General features: G+C 48.8%; 1 protein-coding gene across 1 annotated transcript in view; it reads left to right on the forward strand.

Annotated features, from left to right (window-relative positions):
* The window catches only part of ADGRD1 (adhesion G protein-coupled receptor D1), a 146,760-nt gene that overhangs the window by 16,753 nt on the left and 110,682 nt on the right, over nucleotides 1–19,325 (forward strand). Inside the window, exons 5-8 of the mRNA XM_060170633.1 lie at nucleotides 11,160–11,339; nucleotides 13,702–13,956; nucleotides 16,086–16,150; nucleotides 16,921–17,076. Of these exons, the coding sequence (XP_060026616.1) occupies nucleotides 11,160–11,339; nucleotides 13,702–13,956; nucleotides 16,086–16,150; nucleotides 16,921–17,076 (656 nt within the window). The remainder of the gene's footprint in view (nucleotides 1–11,159; nucleotides 11,340–13,701; nucleotides 13,957–16,085; nucleotides 16,151–16,920; nucleotides 17,077–19,325) is intronic.

Genomic DNA, 19,325 nt, shown 5'->3' on the forward strand with positions numbered 1-19,325 from the left:
ATTCCCCTGTAGACTCTGAGAGCTCAGCTCGAGTGTTACTTTTGCAGGGATGCGTCCCAGACCAGCTGCGCTCCTCCGTCTGTGTTCTCACATCTCCCTGAATGTTTTCCCTCCAGCCCGTGCACTGGGGGGGATGAACTGCTCCTTGTCTGTCCTCCTTCTTTGGCCTTTAGCTCTGTGAAGGCAGGGACTCTGTCTCGGTCACTGCTGTATTTTCAGGGATGAGTATCAGCGTCGTAGATGTTTGATCCATGTTGCTTGAACAGATACGTCTAGTCTAACTGTCTTTTTGGTGTTAAATTCCTTTGAATGCTTCCCCAGCAAACGTCTGATGGGCTGTCATTTGAATATCACCCTCGATGGGTCCTTCTTCATTCCTGAAGGGGCCTGTCCCATTTTTGCACTCCTTGGACCTTTGGAAACTTATTTCTGTTATTGGATTAAATTCCATCTTGAGTAATTATCTCTAATTTGAGTTCAACTCTAAGTCACCTTGGCTCCCCGCAGGAAAGACATTCTCTCTGCTTTACTCATTAGCTCTACCTTTCCTCCCTCTGGAAATGCGCCCTTTGCTTTTCCTCTTGTGCATTAGAGCTTCCCCTGCTTATAAACACCAGGAAGCCTGCTACAGCTCCGCAGCAGCAGCTGGGAAATCTCACCATCCACATTCCCTTCTTCTCAACTTCGATAGGACTTTTTTGCCCTTTGCATTAGGTTACTAAATTTAAAAAGCTGTCAACAAAATGCTAAAATATTTGCAGAATTGAGTTTCAGGACGGTAATTTCCAGAATGGTCTGCTGGATACAGGCTGGGCATGGATCCAACTTCTGTCTCCCTCAGATGACTGGGGCTTATGGGGCTGTTGGAAAGCCTGATGGAGCCTCAGAGAGAAGTATTCATTCAGTACGCCCATTTCACAGAGGGGGAAACCGAGGCCCAGAGGGGGCACAAGAGGGGGCACATGGCGATTTAGTGCAGAGTATCTCAAAGTGTTGTTTCCAGACCATCAGCAGAAGAGTCTATTGCAGAGATCGTTAAAAATGGAAGTTCTCAGGCTCCAGCCCGGAACCCACTGAATCAAAATGTCCATGGATGAGGCCTGGGAATCTGTAGTCTTAGCCAGGACCTCCAGGCGATTCTCATGGACCGAATCACAGAACTGGCCAAGGCTGACTCCGTCCCACAGATGTGTTTTGTTTGCTGGCGTTATGTCGATTCTCACATATTTTATATTTTAATCAGCTTTCTAAATTGTTCTCGACAGGATGGGTGGGTCCAAATAGCCTGGCTCAATGTTTGCAGAAACAGAGCCTCTCTCACAGTGCTTTAAATGTTTGTTTTTTTTTTAAATTAATATCTAATTCCTATATAAGAGAAAATTTCATTAAAGAATCTATACTTCTGACTTCTCTTAAAAAAATCAGAAAATCCAACAGTGTTCCCTGCCCGCCTGGCAGTGGTTGGTTACTGACTGTTTCCTTTGGAATGGTCCAGTGGTCTCCAGATTTCCTGAGTCCCCAGCGTTCTCAGTTCCCTGCTTGCTGAGACTGAAGGGCAGTGCCACTCACCTGTTGGTCTCATAATAATGAGAAGAGAAATGGTTAGTGTGAAAGAGAGTCCTACAGCACCAGGCATTTCTAGAAGAAATTAAACAGAGCCTTCTTGGGGGGCAAGAAGGGTAGACATGAGTAGTATTTGATATGCAGTGTTTGATCTGAGAAAGTGTGTCTGCATGTTGAAAGGTACAGTCTGAGCTGCCTTCGAGAAACACGCTGGCTGTCTTACAGAGTCAATCCTCCTGGCAAGATGGGCTTTTGAGTTTACGGGCCTCTGTTGTGTACACTAAAGTCTGAGAAACACTGCCCCTTTGGGTCTCTATCGTCTTATCTCTGTATTTCGTATATCACATGTTCTCCTACCACTGCAAACTCAACTATGGCCGAAGATGGAACTCCTTATCTTTCACCCGGTGTCTCTTCTGTTATCCAGATTCCCCGCCACTATGACCTTCAGCTCTTTTTCTCTCAAAAGTTTGCTCTTTGCTGTATCATTTCTCCCACCTTATTTGATTGTTACTTCCTTATCTTGTAATCGTGGAGTTGGGAAAAAAAATCTAAGGATACAGTGTGGAAGCTTCACCATCGTCACAGCTTCTCTTTGTCAAGTAAAAATCAGATATTATTAGGGAAGACAGCACTGGTCCATGGAGTTGATACCTTGTAATGTTTCTACTTTAAGAGTAAGGTCTCTTGTGTTCACTGGACCGTATATAGCCTCACACTTGGCTCCTCAATTGTTCTGTGTGTCTAGGATGAATAAGAGAATCTTGTGAACCATTCTCTTTGAGTTTTTTGCCAGCTGGGTCTCCACAATATTGAGAATGGATGAGAGTAGATCCCTTGAAATTTGTACCGAGGAAACTTACACAGCCAGATGTAATTCTATTCTCATAGTCCTAAAGTGGACCCAAAAAAATGGCATGTCATCCCCTTAACTCAACTTTTGTAACGTCGACCATGCAGGCAGTGAGGCAGGATGTGTTTATGCCAAAGAAGAAGGCCAAGAGCGCGTTATTTACTTTAATAGGTTGAGGTTGAATGATGTAATTATCTAAATTTCCAGTCACGCTAGAATGTTTTTAAGACTAGTGATTCTTAAATTTCATTCACTTTTAAATTGTTTTCATGATTTTTTTTTAGCCATATACACATAGCACCTGAACTATAATACTTATACCTTTTCTTTAAATTTTACTTACTTTGATTCAATTGAAAAGGAAACTTTATATCACCCTCAAGAACTGAAAACCAATCTTGGTTCCCATAAGTAGAAGACACCTATACTGTTGAATTCTACGTGGGTACCATGGCCCACCAGAGGCTCTAAATTTGAGATGTGGCATTTCTGTGTTAAAATGGGGATTAGCAATTGTTACTTACATACGAATGGACTTTCTCCTTGTCACAATCAGAAGAACTGGAAGACCCTCGAGAAGGGACTCACGTGATTCATGTTATGTTAAAGCATGCCTGTATGCTAAGATTTTCTTGGAGAAAGTGTCCGACACCAGAGGGGGTGGAATTGTCAACTCTTAGAAAGATGTAGGTGAAAATCCTCATATCAACCTGTACTCTGCTGAAATGCAGAGGTAGGGATCACACCTTAGGGTCTTACAAAATCAGAGTTAGGCATCTATGGCAGGAACTGCTGGTGGACCGCTACCTAGGTGTCTGGGTCTTTTCTCAGCTTAGCCAGGAAGCCCAAATCTCCCCATCCCTCTCTCCCACCTGTGCTCTTTTGGAAGCACTCGGCAGGTGGTCACTCCGTAGAGATGCTCTGCCACCAGAACCCTGCACACTTGCTTCTTTCCTCCTCCTCCTTGGCCACCCCGCACAGAAAACGCACTTAGAATCCTACAGTGGTAGATTCCCTTGGCGTCCTCTATTCTTCATAAAGAAACCACAGCCCCAATTCTGGAGCCTGTCTTGACCAAAACCTGGGAGAACATCCAACTCCCATGCCTGAGATACGCCGTAATAAAATTGGATGTTGAACCAGCCAGATCAGATTAAAGGCCTTCCCAACCGAGCAGAGTCGCTTTTCTTTTCTTGTTTTTTTTATTTTTATGAAATCCTTTTTATTTTGAGATAATTGTCAATGAACACGCAGTCAGTTGTAAAAAATAATACAAAGCAACCCAACGTACCCTTAACCCATTTAGCAGTGGGTGAAGCTGAGTGATTACGTCAAGCAACTTGAGGTGGGGAATGTCCTGATCTCCTTTGTGGGCCCAGGGTCATCACAGGCGTCCTTACAAAGGGAAGGGGCAGAGGGGCAGAGTCAAAGAGAGATGTGAGGATGGCTTTGAAGTTGGGGGAGGGGCCAGGAGCCCAGGAACGTGGGCGCCTCTAGAAGCTGGAAGAGGGTGGGAACAGATTCTCCTCCGCAGCTTCCCAAGGGGACGCAGCCCTGCTCACCTCCTGGTTTTAGCTCAAGCGGGACTTCTACCTCCAGAGCCCTGAGAGTGAATCGTGTTGTTATCAGGCATAGAACTGTGCGGTGATTTGTAGGAAACTAACACAGAGGTACCGTCTCAGATTTCCCTCCTAACCGCAGCTCTCAGACCCAAGTCTCTCCTGGCCACATCTGCCTCACCAGCCTCACCTGCTTCCCTCTTACCCTTCTGGCCACATCTTGTCGCAAGACTGATATGAGGTCTCTGCTCCTTAAACGTTCCACGGTCCTTCGTCCTGTGCCTTCCCTTGTCCGAGTCACACCCGTTCCGTTCAGACCTTCAGGAAGCCTCTCCCAGCCTCCAGGGTAGATGGCGCCCTGCCCCGATGCCCGTCGTTCTTGTCTCTCCTCCCTGAGCTCATCACACCCGTCACTGGGGGGACTCCCGCGTGACTATTCACGTCGCTCTCTCCCTGCCCACACGGTAGTAAGCCCAGGAGCCCAGGGACCCCGGCGTCTGCTCATTTTTCTGCCTCCAGACCCTCCCTCATAGTGTCTGATGTATATCAGCCACTGATTAAATGTTCGTTGAATGAATGAGGGTGCTGTTATGAACTGAATGTGTGCTCCCCAAATTCATGTGTTGAAATCTTATCCCTGTGATAGTATTTGGAGGTGGGCCTCTGGGAGGTGGTTAGGATTCAATGAGGTCACGAGGGTGAGGGGTTAAGGCCCTTATAAGCAGAGGAGGAAACACGGGCTCTCTCTGTGTACACGTACCAAGGGAGGCCACGTGAGGATAAAACCAGCAGGAGGGCTTTGCTGGCAACATGATCACAGCCTTCCGGCTTCCAGAACTGTCAGAAATAGCTGTCGTTTAAGCCGCCCAGTCTGTGAGGTTCCGTTACAGCATCCCGAGCTTACCGCGTCAGGTGTTATCTAAGGTGAAACCACAGCCCGAGAGGGAAATTGATGGCCTTGGTTTTTTTTTTTAAGTTTTATTGGCTTTAATATCAAAAAATTTTTGATTGAAGTATAGTTGGTTTACAATGTTGTGTTAATTTCTGCTGTACAGCAAAGTGATTCAGGTATACATATGTGTACCTTCTTTTTGGTATTCTTTTCCATGATGGTTTATCACAGGATATTGAATATAGCTCCCTGTGCCATACAGTAGGACCTTGTTGTTTATCCATCCTATATATAACAGTTTGCATCTGCTAATCCCAAACTCCCACTACATCCCTCCGCCACCCACCCTTCCCTTTGGCGACCACACGTCTCTTCTCTAGGTCTGTGAGTCTGTTTCTGTTTCATAGATAGGTTCATTTGTGTCATAGTTTAGATTCCACATATAAGTGGTATCATATGGTCTTTCTCTTTCTGACTTCCTTCACTTAGTATGATAATCTCTAGGTCCATCCATGTTGCTGCAAATGGCATTATTTCATTCTTTTCAATGGCTGAGTAGTATTCCATTGTATATATGAACCACATCTTCTTTATCCGTTCATCTGTTGATGGACATTTAGGTTGTTTCCATATCTTGGCTATTGTAAATAATGCTGCTATGAACATTGGGGTACATGTATCTTTTTTTAAATTTATTTTATTTATTTTTGGCTGCGTTAGGTCTTTGTTGCTGCCCGCGGGCTTTCTCTAGTTGTGGTGAGAGACTCTTCGTGTGGTGCGCAGGCTTCTCATTGCGGTGGCTTCTCTTGTTGCAGAGCACGGGCTCTAGGCATGTGGGCTTCAGTAGTTGTGGCTCGCGGGCTCTAGAACGCAGGCTCAGTAGTTGTGGCGCACGGGCTTAGTTGCTCCGCAGCATGTGGGATCTTCCCGGACCTGGGCTGGAACCCGTGTCCCCTGCATTGGCAGGCGGATTCTTAACCACTGCACCACCAGGGAAGCCCACATGTATCTTTTTGAATTAGAGTTTTCTCTGGATATATGCCCAGGAGTGGGATGGCTGGGTCATATGACACTAGTTTTTAGTTTTTTGAGGGACCTCCATACTGTTCTCCACAATGACTGCACCAATTTACATTCCCACCAACAGTGTGGGAGGGTTCCCTTCTCGCCACACTCTCTCCAGCATTTGTTATTTGTAGACTTTTTAATGGTGGCCATTCTGACCAGTGTGAGGTGATACCTCATTGGTAGTTTTGATTTGCATTTCTCTGATGATTAGCGATGTTGAGCATCTTTTCATGTGCCTGTTGGGATGGCGTTGGTTTTGATGCTCTCAGCATCACTCCACCACTCCAGAACATTCTTGAGCCTGCTCTGCTGGCTCTGGGCGGTTCTCATGGAAACTTGCTTTCAGCTGGTTGTCACAGTCGACATGTGTGGATAAGCTCATGTCCTCTCATGCCATTGCACTGTAGGTGGACGTGTGTCTCACACAGGCCTGGGGCCGCCTCTGTCTTGAACCAAGTCCTCTTGGAAACGGGAAAGGATGGAGAGTCGCCTTGCTCCCCCTCTCACCCTGCAGCCGCTTCTCCAGCGTCCTCCCCCGAATCAGCCACCCACAGTAGTGTCAGGAAGGAAGGAGGGAGCCATGTGCACATCCTGGTGGTGGCCTTTGGTGGGACTTTGGGGTCAGGAAGGGGACTCCTCTGTGGATCGGCAAACTTCAGCTGAAATGTTGTAAGCAACAGAAATGCAAGTCAGCTAGGCTTCGGGGGTTTATTGAGTGGATCCAGGTAAAGCCTGTGTTCTGGTTATCGACTGCTGCATAACAAGCACTCCCAAACTTAGCAAGTGCAACACAATTGAGCATCCCCTCTCATGGTTCTGGGGGTTGCCAGGGCTCTCCCGCAGCTGCAGCCGTGGCGGCCAGGACTGGGTCCTTTGAAGGTGCCCCTGAGGTGGATATCCAAGACCACTTTCTTTTTTTTTTTTTTCCAAGACCACTTTCTTCACTCACATCTCTGGCACCTCCAGCTCCTCTACGTGGTTTCTTTCTCCACCAGCAGAGTCTGGACTTGTTCCATGTTGGCTTTGAGCTCCAAGAGGCAGAAAGCTGACGCTCCCAGGCAGTTAACAGCTGCACCTGGAACTTGGCCATGGCCACTTCCGTTGACTCCGCTTGGTCAAATCAGCCAGAGGGCAGGTGGAGAAATTGGCCTGAGTCTTGGTGGAGAGCGGGAAGGTCACATGGCATGAAAGCAGATGGGATGGGAGACGGTGTGGCTTCTTTGGGAGATGGAGCGCGCCACAAGCTGGGTCCAGGTGCTTAGATAACATCACCAAAAGTTTGTGTTCCTCCATCGCTCTGGCTCTGTTCCGAGAAGGCTTTCCAGGTGTGATCGCAATGTCCGCCCAGAGTCTCCAGGACTCCCTTTTATTGGCTGAAGGCTGTCCATCTCTGAGCCAGTGCCTGTGATTCCGACTGGTCCAGCCCATGGGAACCTGGGGCTGTGTGGTCAGCCCCACCTGATCTAGAGGAAGTAGGAGTGGGGAGGATGGTTCCCCCCCGCAAGAACGTGGAGGTGCTGTGCTGGGCGAGGGAGGATGGATGCCGGGCTGCTGCATCACCTGCGGGTCGCCTTGCCCTCCCTGCTGCCTGCTGCTTTGGTCCACTTTGAGTTACCAACATGCAGGGCACGGTGCTGAGTTCATGGTTCTGGGAAGAGCTGCTCCTCTACCTGGAGAGATTCCCTACCCACCCCTGCCTGCCGCCTCTGCCCCGCCCGCAGCAGACACCGAGAGGATAACGCACAAGAAGACTTCCTCGCCCAGCCCAGGTCTGTAGTGTGCATTTTTCTCCTCCATGGAATGCCTTCGAATCTTTTTGTCTAATTCAGTGAGTGAGTCCTCTCCCAAACAACACTGTCTCTAAGGGAAGACAGAGAGATGACAGGTGCAGACTCCAGAGCCAGACTGCCTGGTTGAAATCCTGACTCTGTCGCTGGCTGTGTGGCCTTAGACAAGTAACTTTACCTCTCTTGGCTTCAATCCTCTCACTTGTAAAATGGGGACCGTACTAACACCTAGCTCATAACCCTAACTCTAACCCTAACCCTAACCCTAGTCAGGAGGAATAAAAGAATTAATACATGAAAATTCTTGAGATATCCTGTCTTGCTCAAAGTAAGTTCTCTTTAAGCAGTAGTGATCCTACTTTTCTTTATAAAGTGTTCTTTGTATAGTAAGGAAATTCATTTCTTGTTTGTTCAGTGTTTTACAAATAATTTTTTCCTGGGTTGTCATTTGTCTTTTGACCTTGTCATGGTAAATTTTTTGCCTTGCAAAATTTTATAGTGTTTATGCACTCAAATGTATCCACCTTTTCTTGGGACAGCTGGAGTTTTTTTCTTTTCTTTTTTTTTTTTTTGGTCTTATTGAGAAAGAACTTTCCTCACGTTATTTTTTTTCGGATGGATGAGGATTCAATGCTCATAAGAAGAAGAAAAGTATTGAATCAATTTGTCAATATTGCACTTCTGTTTTTTCAGATTTTTTCTCCTTTGTATTGACAATTCCAAGTGCAAGAAACAAAGTTCCTGAAAATGCTAATAGCCGAGGGCTCGTTGTGAATCTTTTAAGACTCTATGAAGACGTAAATTGATATTTAAACACAAGCTGTCCCTCAGATAGAAATGCTTATTTGGTAGGCCGAATGAACAAAAATGAAAAGCTTGGCTGATAGTAACCATTGTTTGCTTCAATCTTCCCTTACCTAATGCCAAATTGAATGTTTTATTTTTATTTTTCTTCCTGGACAGAAAGATATTTGGCCAAGACAGGAGTGAAAGGAATTTTTAAATGCAGCTAAGTGTTTGGAAAAAATGGACTTTTGTGAATCCCGCTGGGACTTCGTTTCATAACAAAAGTTTCACAATGTGCCCTGTTCGTGTCCATGTGAAATTGGTTGTTTCTGAGTGGAGAGGGATGGCAGGAAGGCTTGGGGCTTTGTTTCTGGACTCTGCGCCACTGCAGTGCAAGGCAGACAGAAGTACTGGGATGCCCCGGGCCTGGGAGTCCCCTCCACCTGCTGAGTGGGGCAGTGTCTGGGGCAGCCCAGCCGCCCTCTGAGCAAACTGCCCAAGTCCCATCCTTTCGTTGGCGTGACCTGTGTCCCAGGGCACTTTTGGGGACTTTCCTTTTTCCTCAATAGCCCTGAGAACATGCTGCTTATGACTCTGAGCTCTACCCTGGAGTCTGTCTGAGCCTCATCTGTTGTTTTGAGGTTCCTCTTTACATTAAAAAAAAATTAGAGAAATTCCAAACCAGGGAATTATATATTAATTATATATTATTATGAATTACATATATAATTATAATATATAATTATATGTTAATTAATAATTAAATATTCCCATGATTATTATATAATCATGCCATGTTTTACATGTTTATATTCATCGTATTAAGGCTTTCGACCTACAAAGGTATAATGCAATGTAATTGTCACAATTATATTGTCACAAGACATTTGAACAACTTGTGACAAATATGTTGATTCAAAAAGCATTACAGCCAGGATGGGTGGTGATGCGACAGAAGTTTATACTTGATGACAAATGTCTTCTTGTAATTCAGACTCTCTTGGACTGTGCCCATCATCTCACTTGAAGATAAGATACAAAGTCTAAAATTGGTACCATTTATATAAATAAGGCCCAGGGCCAATGGCCGCCCCCGCTCCCCCCCCAGCCGCATCCTGGGCCTGTTTTGATCAAGTCTGGGCACCTCCTCTCTCAGCATCAATGAAGCCTTCCCACCACAGAGCCTGGGCCGGCTTGGGAGGGCTGAGGCCGCCTGAGTTATTTCCGGCTTTCACCACCGAGTCCAGGCAGGCTGCATGCGTTCACACACACACACACACACACACACACACACACACACACACACACACACACACACACACACACACACACACACACACACACACACACACACACACACACACACACACACACACACACACGTTTACTTATGGGCAAAGAAAGGGTAAATGTTACTGGATTCAGAGAAGCAGAGTGGAGGTAACCAGGGATCCAAAGCGCAATTCCAGGAGCCTCCGGCCAGGAGTGGCCACTGTCGCCCCTCGCCCAGGAGCCTGCCCCTGGACTGCACAGTGATCGCGAGTCAGGGTCTTCACCATCAGGGGCTGGCCTTGTTCCTTACACTCCCCCTGCTTCCAGTGATGGAGACACACCCACCAATGGGCCAGCTTGTTCATACCATTTAGTCCACGTGGAGCCTGGGGACCGGGCTCGGGACTTAGGAGTCTGTGGACTGGCCGTCTCGGCTGCCAGGGCCTTCGTGTGCCCCACTTTGATGGGAATGAACAGTTGTAGGTTTCAAAACCTTTCGAAGTGGCTTCCTCTTTGACTAGAAATGCCCTACTGGGAATTTATCCTAAAGGCATCTAATCTGAGACGTGCAGAAAGGTTTAGCTTCCAGTTCTGTTTGGGAAATTAAAAGTCGAAGGAAACTTTAAGACCCAGCCATGGGGGAAGGGGTTTGCTGTTTTTTTTTTTCTTTAAAAAAAATTACAGTTCCTGTTTATTTTATTTTTTGGCCATGCCACGTGGCTTTCGGGATCTTAATTCCCCGACCAGGGGTTGAACCCGTGCCCTCGGTGGTGAGCGCACAGAGTCCTAACCACTGGACGGCCAGGGAATTCCCTAGAGTTCCTGTTTAGAATGTCATGAGGTGCAGATACAAACAATGATGGCATAGAGGTGTATTTATGGACATTGGAGGGGGTCTATGATGTAGTAAGTTCTCAAAACATGTGGCTTATAAACCGGTCTGTATGAGTTGGTTCCTTTCTCTGTAAAATATGTTTATGGAGACGCTTTGGAAGGAGCTACCTTCACTGCCGACGTCTGTAGGTCAGACTGAGTTTGGGACTAATCTGAGTCAGTCTCTAGTTCAGGGACCTTGGGCAAACCGGACTCCAGTTTCTTCATCTGCCTGACGGGGTGAGCCGATGAATGATAATCAGGTTTTGTCGTATTTATGAGGAGAAGATTCATTTAAAACCCTTAGTAAAGTGTCTGGTACTTAGTGAGCTACCTGTTTTTGTGGTTTGTATTTTCTGGATTGAGCATACACTGTCTCTGGAATGAGAAAAAAGAAAACTGCCTTTTAAATGAAAAACAAAGAGCAGCGAGAACGACCTGCTTCGGTGAGGTTAAGTCCCGTCCGTTTTTCATTAAAAATAACCCCACGCCTTTTCTGTCCTTAGGGGTCACGTTCTCTTTTTTCTGGAAGACGCAAGCAGAACATTCCAGAACAACCCCTTTCGCGTTCGGGGGACAGGTCATTTCCAACGGGTTCAAAGTCTGCTCCAGCGGTGGCAAGGGCTCCGTGGAGCTGTACACGCGTGAGAACTCCATGACGTGGGAGGCCACCTTCAGCCCCCCAGGTAAGGGCGCCGCTGGCCCGGAGGGATGCTCAGGGAGGCGTATGGAGGCCAGACGCTCCGCTGTCGGTCCCCTGGCCTGCGGGCGGTTGAGCCCCGCCCTCTCAGGGGCTGCTTGGGAGGACTTGCTGGAAAGGGTGAGATGACATCCTCTGCACGGCGGATGAGGGGCGGGGTCCTTCGGGCGGACGCCTGTGCTCCCCCTGACCACGGGATGACTGGGTCACCGCACCATGTTACTTAGTGCCCCGAGCCTCAGTTTCCCTAGTGAAGGCATTAATGATACTTACCTCACAGCTTGGGGGAAATTAAATGGAATATTGCATGTGGCGTGCTCAGCACAGTGGTTATTGTTTCTCCTTCTTTTCCTGTCCTTCCCCTTCCTCCTTCTACCCCTCCTTCTTTTTAGTGCTGTCGACTTGCAGATGTTTAGACTTCGCCGTGAAAAAGGTTTTGGAAAAGAGGGGCTGACAATTAGGGGAAAGAAAGCTGGCGGAGGGGAGGCGTGTGGGCAGCAGGCCAGCGAGGGCCTGGGATTCAGGAGGGATGGTCTGGACCAGTGTGGGGACTGGGTGTGTGCAGATGTGGCTGAGTGCGTAGGTGGGTGTCGGGAGGCCACGTGGTCCAGTCCTCTCTGAGGAGTCCTGTTTCCTCCAGGGCTCAGTGTGATCCGTCGCTGGCCGGGCATGAGGGCAGAGGTGTGGGCCAGGAAGCTGGGGGAGGCCGGAGGTCTGGAGTGGGAACTGAGATGGGGAGAGGTGATGCGGGACTCAGAATGTCTCGAGGTAGCGTGGACGGGCTGCCCAGTCCAGACTGGAGACTAAGAAGGGAATCGCGGAGGGGGAGGGCAAAGTGAGAGTCTAGAACGATCTCCTTCAGGAGGAAATGACATCTCTGACACAGGCAAGGAGAATTCATTTTCGGACCATTTAAAGGAGGCTGCGTGTCTCAGTTGTTAAAAATCCATGGACCCTGGAGCCACGCAGCCTGGGTCAATCCCGCTCTGCACCCTTCTACCAGCTGTGCGCACCCGGGCGCCTTACCCGCCTGCTCTGTGCCTCAGTGCGCTCGTCTGTAACGTGAGCACAACAGCAGTATTGGGTCATAGGGTGACTGTGAGAGGAATGAGCTCACACACAAGGAGCCCACGGGAGAGGGGCCCCGTGAGCACCGGGTGCATCTGCTTGATTCTGCCGCTGCTGTGAGCCGGGACCAAGCTCGTACCTCCACCCCCGGAAAAGGGGCAAATTCGGTGCACACGGAGTTTGAGAGAATCTTGCGTGTTTGCCCTCTCCGATCCCCGAGGCCAGAGCTTGTCTCTGCGTCCTCTACCTGTTCAGACCTGCCTGTCCTGCTCCTGTTCATGGCTCTTATCACCTTCCACCTGCTATCAGTCTCTTCCGTAAGAGTCTGATCTCCGTGCCCCTTGGGGCTGACCCAGTATCAGGCACCCAGTCGTTTTTCTTGAACATGTTTTAAGGTCAGATCTGCTGAATCCTGACTGTTTCCCCACCCAGAGGAATGGGGAGAAGTGCAAACATTTCTGCCCGGCAGTGTGCTCTTTATTTGTTCATTGAAGGGGTTTTCACGCTCCAGGGCAGGGATACTTCGGTCCTGTCTCAGATCCAAGAGCTCTCTGGAGACTCGGGGTTAGAAAGTCGCACAACCCCGAGCGAGAACCCCGGGGTAACTGCTGGGTGATTTAAGATGACGGCCCGGCTCGGGTCATAGGCTCCCTATCAGGGGCGTCTTCCAGCAGCAAGTCCCTGAGGGCGTCTGAGCACACACCTGCACACGAGGTGTGGCCCTTTGTGGGGCAAGCTACCATCAAAGTCCAGTGAACTTTCTTCCTGTTGGTGACCGTGGTTCTCATGACAGAGAGACGAGTCATCACCAAGGCTCCTGATAGAGGATCCTGACGGAGCCGGGAGTGGTCTGTTCTCCCTCGGTGCTGCCATATTGGTTGCTATCACCTGCTTGAGGTCAGGGCAGAGGTGGGTATCAGTGGCCTTTGGGCTGAATCAGGTCCTCAGATAGGTCTCATTGACCTGCCCTGTGCTGGCCTAGGCTGGATTAACAAAATATTTTTGAACAAGTTATGACCATTAGTTATTACTTCATTTAATTTAAAATGGCAAAGGGTCTCTTTGAACGGCGTCTGGGGTTTGTGGGGGGGTAATAACTTCTTTGCTGTGCTCCTAAGGGCTGAGGGAAGTGAGATGTGGATTATGACCTATATGAGGACTCAGCCAGCGGTAGCACTGACCCATCATCATAAGAAAGAGAAATGTGCTTAAAGCTAGAATGACCACTGCATGGAGAGCTCGACCCACACCGTGAGAAGGGTGTCTCTGCTCTCTCCCAGGCCCCTACTGGACTCATGTCCTATTTACATGGAAGTCCAAGGAGGGCCTCAAAGTCTACGTCAACGGGACGCTGACCACCTCAGACCCAAGTGGAAAAGTGTCTCATGCCTACGGGGAGCCCAATGTCAACCTCGTGATAGGGTCTGACGAGCGCCAGCCCAAGCGCTTCGAGAACGGCGCTTTTGACGAGTTCATCATCTGGGAACGGGCCCTGACGCCGGACGAGATCGCCATGTACTTCACAGCTGCCATTGGTCAGTGAGAGGGGAGGGGCTGCGGGCCGGCTGTGACGTCAGCTCCCGGGGAGGGGGCGGGCTTCGTAGCCACCTCCCCTTCCCAGCGTTTTTCTTCTCCTCCCTCTCCTGATGCGGCCGTCAGCGCTGCAGGCTGAGATGTGTCCTGATCGGCCTCACAAATACGGTGGGTTTTCTAGAGCCCCTGCTCTCTGAGATGGAGGAATCCACAATTTACCAGAAACACGCGGAGGTGAATGTCTCCTGCCGTCACCAGGGAGTTTTCCAGGTGTTTGTGACAGATGCTTATGGAAAGCTTTGGGAACCAAGTGTTCCAGGTCCATTAGTGCATTTGATCCACAAATGTTTACCACGTGCCTCCCGCGTGCCACACCCACCCGCCACGGGCCCTCGGAGCGCCCCCAGGACGCCCCCTTCCTGCTTAGCACGGAGCGGTGGTTCAGATCAGGAACCCGGGGGACCGTTGGACCTGGGTTCAGGTCCTCAGTCAACCACGATGAACTGTGGGACTCGGAAAGTCACTAATTTAAAAAATGGAGGTAAAATTCATAAAACGTGAATGTCACCATTTTACAGTGTACAGTTCAGTGGTACTTACTATGTCCACATGTTGTGCAACCATCACCCCCAAAGGAACCCAGCACCAGTGCGCAGTCAGTCCCCCGTCCTCCTTCCCCGGCTCCCGGCAGCCACTGATCTACTTTCTGTCTCTATAGATTTACCTATTCTGGACGTCCCATATAAATGGAACCATATGTGACCTTTCGTGTCTCATATGACGTCACTAGGAATCTCTGTTTTGGACTCTGCCTTCCTTTGCATAAAGATCTGTCTGCACAGGAAGCCATGACCTAGGGCTGCAGGTACCCAAAGGGGGCGTTTCCCTGGGTGACCTGTCTGGAGGCGCCCCTCCTCTAACCTGTTAGCTAGAGCAGTACCATTTTCTGGTGGGTCGGTCCAGCCGAGGTGGCCTCTTCTCTTCTAACTCACACAAAGGCAGAGTGTTGATCAGCTCTCCGCCTGCTCAGGTGTCCCCCCAGCCCTGCGATGGTTGGCCGTTCCTTCTGTAGAGAAGCCGAGGAAGCAGAAGGCTTTGTTCAGAGTCCCACGGTTTGAAAGTGTGTTTCTTTGACACTAGAAACACACTCTGCACAATCAGATGCTCTTATAACAAGAGCCAGTTGGGAACCGAGACTGACTTAGGACACGGCCGACTCTCGTTTCTCATCCTAGTCTCACGTGGTCATCAGCTATGAGGATGGACAGGGCCGCTGGGATGAGTTTTATTGCCCTTCACTTTCTCTTATGGACTCACATGAGTTAAATGTGAATTTGATGGGACTCCGACTTGGAGAGCAGAGTGTTTGGGGCTCTGATCCCCAGAGCAGGGTCACACCTTACCCTCTCGCCAGCTACCCACCTCCACCCACGGGGTCATTTACTCCTGGAACCAGGGATGGGTGATGAGGTTATTCCCTCAGGCCACCCAAAGCAACTTGAGGGATTTCCAGAAATGAAGTAGAGTATGTAGTGAAGTCTGTGTTTACATTGGGGAATACTAAAATTAGAAGGAGGTGGATGTCTTCATTGTTATAATCATTCATAATGGACCAAAAGGGGTCTTGAATAGAATCCTCGGGATGAGAGGGGCTCAGGAAGATGGTCTCCCCACCACTTGATGGGGTCCACGCCAGTGTCACCTCACTGGGAGGGGAGGTGGCGAGGCCTCTGTTTGTCCCAGCCCAGTGATTCACAACCCTCTGGGTTTTATCTCTAAGTAGTCCAGATGCAATGGAAATCCATTTCGTTTGCGTCTTTATGTATTTGAAATCAGTAAAAGCATGTATAAAGTCATCTTTTTATATGATGACTTGCCTAAAGACTATTCCCAAGCAATTTAGACTATAAATGGAAAAATAATTTGACCTGGGAAAATCCATACAATCTACCCATTTGGCTGATTTATTAGGCCTTTATCTTTCCAGCGACACTGCTACTCAAAACATTCTCAGACTCTTCTTAGTTTGTCCCTGAAGCTGGGAGAGTTTTGAATAAGGACAGGCCTTCCTGAGGGCGAACGAGGTGACCACGGCTTAGCCCTTAATGAAGCATGATTGATTTTTTTCCAGGAAAGCATGTTTTGTTGTCCTCAACGCCACCCAGCTTCCTCACGACAGCCACAGCAAACACCATGGTGAGCAGATGCATTTAATATTGTCCCATCTTGGTGATGTCTTTTTGCTTGGACTATATGCCAGGAGAGTGGGAATCCCATTTCACAGTCTGGTCCTGTCTTACTGGCAGTATGAGGAATGTCTGGGAGGAAATAATAAATGTAGGGGAAGCCAACACTGGCACTAAATCTCAACGCTCGGAGTGACTAAATGGAAGACCTGCTTCCTGTGTGGCCTGTAGCCTCCGGTGCCTACACGGAGTCACCAAGACTTCCTAGGGACCCCCCCCCGACCCGGGACTGTTTTCTGGTGCACTTGGCACCATGAGCTGAGAACAGAGAGGAGCCGGCCTTGACACCTGGCTTCTCTCTGCGCCATTTTCTTCTGATGTTTGAGGAAAGGATCGATGCGTTTAGAAAGTGTTCCCCTCTGGAATTAATTTGTGATCAATCAACTTCCCTTCCGTGGGAACTTTAATGTAATAGCGAGTGAACAGACTCTAGAACCATGTGCTTGGGTTCAAATCCCAGTTCTCTTATTTATTTCTGCATAAGCCTCTCCATGCTTAGTATCATCTATCAAATGTGTGCATATTTCATGAGGCCGCTGAAAGGATGAAATGTTAATGCTATTCGTGAAGTAGTCACAGGAGTGCCTGCCTGGTAGATAGTAGGTGCTATTACCATGATGACTATGGTGTGAGAAGCATGAGGCCCGGAGGACACGCTGAACTTCTGTACAAATCTTGGCTTTAGTTCTTAAAGGAACTCACGTCGCTGATTTCTTTTAGGTGCCCATTGACGCCTACCATCCCATCATAACCAACTTGACAGAGGAGAGAAGAAACTTCCAGAGTCCTGGAATTGTTCTGAATTACCTTCAGAATATGTCCCTCAGCTTACCCAATAAATCCCTCTCAGAGGAAACAGCATTAAATCTCACCAAGGTAAAGCTATTTGATTTTGTGGGCCAGACCACGGCCCACAGCTGTGCCTTGTTTGACCTACGCAGGGCTGAAAAAATCAGAAACTTTACTATAAAAGTCTGGATTTCAACCAGACGGCGTGGCTACTCCAGCCAGCTCTGCACAGCTCAGTGGAGTCTCCTGAAGATGAGACTCGACTCTTCGTCTTGTTTTCCCAGTGCCCAGCCAGCCTGGCCCCTCACTCCATCCACCTGGCCCCTGTAGGCATTTGGGTTTGCAACTCCCGTTGTAGACTCTGCCACCTCCCTTGGCAACAGGTAGAAGGTGGAGTTGGGTCTTTGGCAGGTTTAACCGTGGGGCCATAGTGTGACCCCAACACTGTGACTTGTATCTCAGTGGGAATTCCCAAAGTTACGTAAAGCACTTAGGGAATGCACCACGTATGGCATTGGAACCAAGGTGTTTTCTCTTTTCATTCTCAAAATCTTTCTAGGTCAAGGTAGAGGAGGATGCTGGGCTCTTGGGGGCTTGATAACTTCGATCTCAGCACAGGGCTCCTGGTTGCTGTGCAGACAGAAGGGATGCTTGAGACCGTTTCACTTCAAAAGTGCAGCATAAGTGTTAAGAGCAGGATGTATACGGTCTGACTGCTGGGTTGAATGTCTCTGCCGGTTACTTACAGTGCACTCTTGGTCGCGTTATGTAACATCTCTCTGCCTCACTTTGCTCGTCTGAGATATGGGGAGATAATAGGACTCACCTCACTGGGGACTAAAAGGGTTCCTATTGCATAGTATGTGTCTGGCACTGGGCGAGTGCTTTTTAAGAGTGCTTAATTCTTACTGGTTTCCTTGCTGAAGACAGATCCAGAGAAGTACCTGAAAGCATGTGTTCTGTAAACAAAGACATCCTGAAACGCAGGGTGGGTCCTGAACGCCATAGCCTTCCTGCCCAGGCGACAGAAGCAAGAGTTAGACGTCTCAGATTTCGTTCATTCATTCAGAGAACATGCTAGGTTCTGAGGATCTGGGACGACCAAGAACCACTTCCTGCTTCCGAGAGGCTCAGGGCTGAGAGGGTGAAGGTGCACCATGGAGTCTGAAAAGTGCTGTGCGGGGATGTCCCGAGCTGCAGGAGCTCAGTGGCACTGGAGTCAGGCAAGCCTGGGCTTGACCCCCAGCTCTATGTCCTTGGGCAACTTTTTAACTTCTTCAAGCCTCAGTTTCCCAGTCTGTGTTATGGGGATAATTTGATGACCCAAGTCTCTCTCCTAGAATGGTTCTGGCTGCAAATAAACAGTCATATTACTATTTTAAAAACAATAGGGGCATCTAATTGCTTCACTCCAGGTTTGACTACTTCAGTCTTCATTCACAGCAGGGATTTGGGTAGCAGCAGGACAATTCTCTTGGCGTTCTGCTCTATTTCCAAGGGGCTGGAACGGTTCCAAACACCACACCTCCCTAACCACCACCAGGAGGGAAAGCAAGGTCAGGGGGCTCCTCCGTCTTTATAGGGGACGAAATTCTTTCCCATGGTTCCCCCTGCAAAGATCCATCACATGACTGCACCTAGACCAATCACTAGCCGACGGGAGCAGGCCTGGCTTGGTAGCTCAGCCAATCATATGGCAGTATGGGTGGGGCCAAGGCAGCACTCTGAGCACTTCCGGGCTCCCCACAGGAAGCACTTCTGGGCTCTGCACGTGAGCTCTAGGGGTGGGTGTGAGAATGCCCAGAGGGAGCAGACTGCCCAGAGGGGTGAACAGGAGGGTCCGGCCGCTCCATAGTCTCGAAGAGATGTCTACGTGGGAACAGAATTCAAGGCAGGTCTACGTAGCAAACAGTTTCTTTTGAAGCTTGGTGGTTTCCTCTTTCCTTTCGACTCCCCTTTTCCCCTCAGATATACTGGACACTGTCAGAGGTCCCAAACTCAAATGCATGCAGGGGCCAGACAAATAAAGTAAATGGATGATTGGGTCAGATAGACGATAGGGAGGAGTAGAGACCATGGCAAACTGGAAGGTGCCCACGCACAGGGAGTGGCATCAAGCTGCTCGAGTCCCCTGACTTAACCTTGAGGGTAACCTCTTCTGATTTTGCAAGCAAAACTCCGTACCTGATTTTGAAGTGGAAAATCATCCAATTAAAAAAAAAAAGTGGACAGCTAACTGAAATTTAAAAGCAATTGTGTACAAACCAAATAAAAGACATTCATGAGGCAGATTCAGCCTGTGGGCCATCAGCTTGAGACCTCTGATGGGGGCCCGT

The sequence above is a fragment of the Lagenorhynchus albirostris genome, chromosome 14 (assembly GCF_949774975.1).
Source record: "Lagenorhynchus albirostris chromosome 14, mLagAlb1.1, whole genome shotgun sequence".
Classification (NCBI taxonomy): domain Eukaryota; kingdom Metazoa; phylum Chordata; class Mammalia; order Artiodactyla; family Delphinidae; genus Lagenorhynchus; species Lagenorhynchus albirostris.